This window comes from Protopterus annectens, chromosome 8.part0 (genome assembly GCF_019279795.1).
Source record: "Protopterus annectens isolate FY-2018-M chromosome 8.part0, PAN1.0, whole genome shotgun sequence".
Classification (NCBI taxonomy): domain Eukaryota; kingdom Metazoa; phylum Chordata; order Ceratodontiformes; family Protopteridae; genus Protopterus; species Protopterus annectens.
Genome location: NC_056741.1, coordinates 223,183,004 through 223,190,944, shown reverse-complemented (window position 1 = coordinate 223,190,944; position 7,941 = coordinate 223,183,004). Strand labels below are relative to the sequence as shown.

Here is a 7,941-nt window from a genome sequence, read left to right as displayed (position 1 = left end):
TCATTTCTTTTTGTCTAGCCATAACTATATATTTTGCTGTTTCCCTTTGTCTCTCCATAAATCCTTCAAATATTAGCATATTTATTTATTTATATATTTATGTATTTAAATTTGATTGTGACTGATCTGCAATGTGTCTCACCCCATGATGTTTGATAATCCACAGCAGAAACAATGACATGCATATCCTTCCTTACCTGTCTCAAGATGAGTACTGAAGTCTGTCTCACTCATATCATGGACTTTTCTGCTCTTAATCGTATTAGTAACTCTACCAACATGAGTGCTCCTTCTTCCTGGACTCAATAATGAGGTGTGCTTTAAAGGTAATGGTGGGGCATCTTCAATTCCTGCAAACAAAAACAAAAACAGTTAAGTAAGTACAGCATTTCAAAAGGTAGGCAAGAGTTCCATAAATCTAACAAGCATGGATAGAATGACAAAATAATTAAGTAAAAGCACCTGCTGAAAAATTAAGAAATCGGTAGATGTCAAAATATTTATAGTACGTGGCATTAGTATTTTTGAGTGAAAGCACCTGAGCTAAGAATAGGAACAGAAAGAAATAATAGGACCCATACCTAAGTGAACACATCTTTACTTTCATCAAGGATATGTTAAATTATCTTCTGTATTTAGTTGATAGTATTGGATAATTTTCCACTGAAAATATCTGATCTGATACTCATTTGAAGAGATAGCCCTGCAGCAACTTACAGGAGAAAATGGGGCCATCCTTAGATGATTCAGTCTTTGAATGTTATTTACAGTATGAAAGAATACCAAAGCACCACATCTCATTTTCCTCTGGACAAGAATTGTACCTTAAGGAATTACTCTTTTTCTCACTTTTTTACATATTTAAAGTACAATAAGTCCAAATTATAATAAATATGATTCTATAACAAATTAATAATGCAGATGATACTTATTGTTTTTTTTTTATAAATGACTCTAAGAAAACAAAGTGAGGATGTCAATGACTATAAATGGCTATAAAGGGAAATATAAATACTACTCATATTCAAGTTCTTCAAACTGAAGTTCAGCACAGAAAATACAATTATTCAGGCCGCTCCCTAAAATCTACACAAAGGAGAAGAAACTCATGTTTTTGGAACTCCCACAAAATGATAAAACACCTAATCCCCTGCACCACCATAAAATAGTTATATTCATTTTTTTAAAGTAGAGATTACTGCAGTATCAGTCTGATAAAACATCATACTTGCTTATAAAAATCTCAGACCCAGAATAACCAGAGTGGGAAAACACTATCTTTTTTTAGATTATGATTTTTTTAATGTGCTTATCACAAATGAAATCATATTCTGTGAATTTGTCAAGTAAGTGATGCCACTGTAATAACCAGATTTATTTCATCCCTGCTGTGACACCCCTGCAGTGGCCCAGTAATCAAGGAGCCTCAGTCCTCACTACTGGTACAGCTAGAGGACGTACACATTGTGAGGATGACAGGTACACACACAATAAAGTGCAATTTCCTTTAAGAGCTTTCCACCAAGTCTCAATAACAGAGGAATTTGTAATGTACTTAAAAAGGAAGAGGCTTAAACACTAATTTATTGATGCAAATGTTTATGGATGAAAAGTGTATATGTTTTTATAAAAAAAAATATTTAAAAAGTGTTTTTATAATAGTCATGTGACATTTTGGATCATGTAATTTTTTTACTATGTAAAGTGTTGGGTATGCCCAGAAATAATCAGTCTGAAGAAGTCTCAGAGTTAATAGAAGTGAAACGATAGCACTAACTGGGAATATCTGTTTGTTTTACTGTTCTACAAAAAATTTGCTGTTGTTCTTCTGGAGCCTGACAACTTCTTTTGGATTTTTGTTTTTTTTGTTTGTCCTGCTGTGGAAATGACCAGTTACTTAGTACCCCTAGATGACAGATTTCTGCATTCAGGAAATGAAAGAGAACCTGTTCTACTTTGTACCTCTTTGGTAATTGTTCTGGCTAAAATTGATTACTGCAACACAACAAACTAAAACTGGAAAAGTAGATTCAGCACGACACAGAAACAGCAACCAGGATCCAAAACAGGTTTATTGTCTTCAAACTCTAGCGCCTCGGCCACTTGTAGCTTCAAGGTAAAGTTTCAATAACATAGCACAGTATATATAATCACACCAATCAATCAATAAAACTATTATACAATTAAATAATAAAATTACTCAATTAAATCACATTTTTCCAACAGCATTCTGTGTTTAAGCCTCTAGGTAATAAAGTGCCAAACTTTAAAATAAAAACAGTTTCATACTTTAAAAGTAATTTTGCCACAACTGCAACATCAGACTCTAACTTTGCTATCTGTTGTAAAATAGTTGCTTTTAAAGTGTCAGTGCTACCATTATGAAATTCATGAAAATGTTGAGCCAAAGGGCTCTCCATTTTTTTATTTTTTATATCCCTGAGATGTTCTAACAGCCTGACTTTAAACATTCTTTTAGTTTGCCCTATATAGAACTTATGACATCCACATGTGATTGCATAAACCACCCTATTAGTTCTACAAGTGTATGAACCACTTGAATAAAATGGTATATTATTGATATTAGAAAAAGTTCTATATACAAATGGGCAAGCCTGACATTTCCTACATGGGAATGTACCTATACTAGATGGTTGTAGTGGTATTTTATTCCCTGGATTAAAAAATTTTGTTCGTACCACCATATCCTTAATACTCTTACCTCTTTTATAGGAAAATAATAGGGTGGTTTATGCAATCACATGTGGATGTCATAAGTTCTATATAGGGCAAACTAAAAGAATGTTTAAAGTCAGGCTGTTAGAACATCTCAGGGATATAAAAAATAAAAAAATGGAGAGCCCTTTGGCTCAACATTTTCATGAATTTCATAATGGTAGCACTGACACTTTAAAAGCAACTATTTTACAACAGATAGCAAAGTTAGAATCTGATGTTGCAGTTGTGGCAAAATTACTTTTAAAGTATGAAACTGTTTTTATTTTAAAGTTTGGCACTTTATTACCTAGAGGCTTAAACACAGAATGCTGTTGGAAAAATGTGATTTAATTGAGTAATTTTATTATTTAATTGTATAATAGTTTTATTGATTGATTGGTGTGATTATATATACTGTGCTATGTTATTGAAACTTTACTCCTTGAAGGCTTAAATAAACCTGTTTTGTGTTTCTGGCTAAAATTGATTACTGTCTGTTATAATTTGACATAAGGATGGGCACTCTCAATAAAGTAGAGTTAATGGCAAAAATAATCTCGTCCTTATTTCTAGTCTTGTCTAAAGCCTTCAACACAGTTTGTCACAGAAAACTTCTACTTTGAATGCCCTCATTAAATCTCTCTCATCCAATCCTTCTATGGTTCAAAAACTCCCTTTCCAATTGGTATCACTCAGTAAAATGACAGCCCACCCTCTCTCCATACCTCCCAGTTAACACCACTGTACCAAAAGGCTCTATCCTTGGTCCCCTCCTCTTTAACATTCTCACCAACACCTTCCATGCATCCACACAGTATGCATCCCTCATACAGTACACAGATGACGCTACACAAATTTGCACATCTGACAACATTGCACACCTCCAAAAAAGCACCCAGGAAGCTGTAACAGCCACTAAAACATGACTTTGTAACTCACAGCTCATGCTCAACCCTAAAAAAAAAAAAAGCTTTTTCCTCAAATCCCACTGTCATAAAAACAAAATTTTAAGTCTTCTCTCTTGATAATACAATTGAAGTCAGTTTGCATAGCAAATTATAAGGGATAATAGTAGACAATAAACTTAAATTTGACTGGCATATACAAAATTGCATAAGAAAAAAAAATCACCAACACTAGGGATGCTTTATAGAGCCAAAAAGTTTCTCACCAACACAACTAAACTTTTGACATGGTCAACCACCAACTCCTTCTACACATACTTAAATCCCTCTCACTTGATCCGCTATCTATGAATTGGTTCACATCCTACCTAGAAAACCGTCAGCAGGCTGTACTCTGGCAAAATAACCTATCTAATCACCTTCCTATCTCCCTCGGCGTCCCACAAGGCTCCATATTATGTCCACTCCTATTTTCCATTTATATTAATGACCTTCAAATAGCTATTCCAGACACCAACTGCATTCAATATGCAGATGACTCTACTATTATCTGTTCCACCACTACTCAATCTGAACTTCAGTCTCTTACCCAAAAAGATTTCAATACTGTTGAACAGTGGTTCTCACACAGCTGCCTCCTCTTAAACCCCAAAAAGACTAAACTGTTACTTTTCACACCTATCCGAAAGTCCACTCCCTTACATTTCACTCTTACATCCAATAATGGTACTCTTATCTCTCCTGACCCAACCAGTAAACTCCTAGGTATAACAATCGGCAACAACCTCAACTTTGATACTCACATAAACACCACAATAAAATTAGTTAACAAAAAACTAGGATCCCTTTACAGAATCAAACCATTTCTTATCCCAGTAGCCAAGACCACTATTGCTAGAACTCACTTAGTCTCCACTCTACTCTATGCTTCTCCCATATACACCAATCTCTCCAAAAACAACCTCAACAAACTTGCAACATCCTAAATAATATTGCTAGATTTGCTACAAACTCTCCTTTCAGAACCCATCACTGCTTGAATCTAAAACAACTAGACTGGATTGAATGTATTAACCAGCTCCAATTTCAACAACTTACTATAACCTACAAGACCCTGTATCAACCCAGCAACACCTCAATACTGTCCAGCCTCATTACCCCTTATAATAATCTTAAGACTCTACTCTCCTCAAATAAACTGCTGATCAAAACAACCAAATCTAACAACTCAGCAGGTGACTCCTTGTTCTGTAACTCTGTTGGTAAACTATGGAACCAACTACCCTCTAAACTCACCTCTCAGACTTCTCTCTCACTTTTCAAAAGGAATCTAAAAATATTTCTCAACAAACACTGGCTATGCTCCTGTACTAACCCCAACTAACTTTCTCCTTTTTACTAATTTTCACCCCACCTCCTTCACAATCTTCCCTTAATGCTTCAATTTACTATGTTATTGCACGTAAATCCTATGTATATATGTATATTGTACCTTATTTTATACATTACCCTCTATAGAATTAATGCTTATGTTATTAATCACTACAAGTATTCTAATTTGTAAAAAAAAAAAATAAAACATTTTTTACTTTTATACTTGAAAGTATAGTCTTTCATATATTGATTTGTCATATTAATTACTATTATTATTATTATTGATATTATTATTATTATTCTTTATTTCTTGGCGCGTTTCTCCCCGGGCCTCTACTGAAAATGGACATGTATCGAGCTAGACTAGCCCGCTCAATAAATGTAAAATAAAAATAAATAAATAAAATAAAATACTACCTTCAGGCATCGCAAAAATTAAAACTTGAACAATGCTGTAACAAAGTTGTTAAATTTGTAGCAAATACCCCTTTCAGAACCCACCACTGTATAGCACTAAAAAGCCTAAACTGGTTATCCTGAATTGGGTAGAACTACCCCATCAACTATTATATACACAGCTTCTTACCACCTATAAAATTATCCAGAATCCATCTGCTTCTCCAGCACTAAATAACATTCTACACAATATGTTCCCAGTTGGTCATTACGATAAAATTTCAGAAAACGCTTGTCTGTCCACAAACCTATCAAATCTGCTGAGCATTGTCTGTACTTACATCATGTTGCTAAGTCCTCAAACTCCTTCTTCCCTACTTCCCATCCTTCAAAACCATTCTGAAAGACATCCTAGCCAAAAGGTGGCTCTGTTCTTGCTCAACACCAGGATGAACTGTATCCCTAAATGTGATGAAGTACCTGTACATACCTTACACCTTCTTACTCTTCCTTCTTCACTCACTTCCTTACTTCTATCAATTACTCTCCCTTGGTTTTCTATCCAAATATACCATAAGCCTGCTTTTCTCTCACTTCATATTGTAATTCCTGTTTGTATTATACTAGCTTACATTTAATTTCTCTATCAACTGGCTATAAGTAATCTAAATATTAAATCATGCTCATATATCTTCTATATATTCTTAACCTATGTTTCCATATGGCCAATTTGGTAATAACAAAGTTGTTTTTTGTATTATTTTTAAAGATTGTAAAATTAGTGCTCTTAAAAAGTTTTGTAATACTTTGGGAGCTTTTCTCCCCAGGCATCCACTGAAATTGAGCTCCTACCCAGTCAGATTTTGCAGGTAATCAAATGTCAATAAATAAATAAATACATAAATACTGACAGCCACTTAAGACTCAACTTAATAGCTTTCAAGAAACAGTATGCTGATGCAAAATCAGATTATCCTAGTAACATTCTAAATAGATAAAGGCAACAAGATGTCCCGATTTTAGTCTTTTTGTCCACCAATATTTATTACTTTCTCCTTTATTCTTGGAATAAGTGGTTGAGATGTGTGTGTGTGTGTGTGTGTGTGTGTGTGTGTGTGTGTGTGTGTGTGTGTGTGTGTGTGTGTGTGTGTGTGTGTGTGTGTGTGTGTGTGTGTGTGTGTGTGCATGGGGGATGGTGTTGTATACTATATTCCAACAACAATGAGGTAAAAAGTTAAAGGTATGTGTGGCATTTATTTACGTATTCATTCATTTGATGCAAACATTTGATGTATACATTCACAGTCATACAAGTGTAATTGATGGTCACACTCACTGTATGTGTGTCACACACACACACACACACACACACACACACACACACACACACACACACACACACACACACACACACACACACACACACACACACATGTAAACATATTATATGTGTGTATTTGGCTAGGTGTAGATGCTCTGAAGTGTCTCTGATTTTTTGCAGAATGTTTTGTTGTCTTTCATGTAAAGTTTATAGTTCACCTAGAAAATAAATGAGGACTGCAGTCAGTAAATAAAACAATGATGACAGATATTTAGGTTTCAGTGTTAGTAGAGTTTGCAATGTACACTGAAGAAAAGCCTGTTATTTTAACAAGTTTAATATAAAAAGGCAGTAGTTGTATCTAACTTTGGTCATTTGTTCACCTTTATTTTTAGCTTTTTCTTTACGGCTGAGATAAAAAGTTGACAAGTGTTATGGTGGTGTTGGTGATGGGTTTGCACATTGTATGCTGACAGTAAGCTCAGAAGATAAATTCTTGTGTATCTGAAAGTAGAAAGTTAGCCATAAACGTTTCACTTTCAACCACAGTCAGACGTCAGCATTGTACTTAATAAGTAGCTGTCTGTGGCAACCTGGACAGGAAGTGTTTGCTAGCAGCTGATCACTGGCAGCATGCCATATCATGTAGTGCTGTCATTTAATGGGTTCATATTAAAACGACGAAAACGCATTTTTTGCATGCATTTTCATCGAGACATGTAGGGCAAACAGGCAAAACAGCGAAGCAGCTGTTCAGCGAATTCTTTCCCTGGGAAAGAAGTCACTTGACCGCTTCTTTGCTTTGCCTGTTCTGGAGTGTAGTGTGGTCCCTTGTCCGGTATAGCTCCCGAGCGTGATTATGCAACAGTTACTGACCTTAGTGTTAGGGTGCGGGTTAAGGTAAGTGCATATGTATGAAAGTGTTTATTGTTTTTTTATTTTGCGTTAGATGTATGGTTGAGTTACATGTGTGTGTGTTTTTAGCTGTTTACTTTTGTTTTGGGGGGTTAGGATTAGGGTTAAGGTAAGTGTGTTTGTGTTTGGAACTGTTTATGTAAATGTGCGAGAGTTACTGACCTTAGGGTTAGGCTGCGGGTTAAGGTAAGTGCATATGTTTTAAAATGTTTACTGTTTTTTTTTTGGTAGCTGTATGGTTGGGTTATGTACATATGTGTATTTAGTTGTTTACTGGTTTTTGCGGAGGTATAATTAGGGTTAGGGTATGTG

General features: G+C 35.0%; 1 protein-coding gene across 1 annotated transcript in view; it reads right to left on the bottom strand.

Moving 5' to 3' along the window:
- LOC122807988 overlaps positions 1-7,941 on the bottom strand; it is a 163,212-nt gene that overhangs the window by 5,746 nt on the left and 149,525 nt on the right. Inside the window, exon 10 of the mRNA XM_044079007.1 lies at positions 198-350. Coding sequence (XP_043934942.1) covers positions 198-350 — 153 coding nt within the window. The remainder of the gene's footprint in view (positions 1-197; positions 351-7,941) is intronic.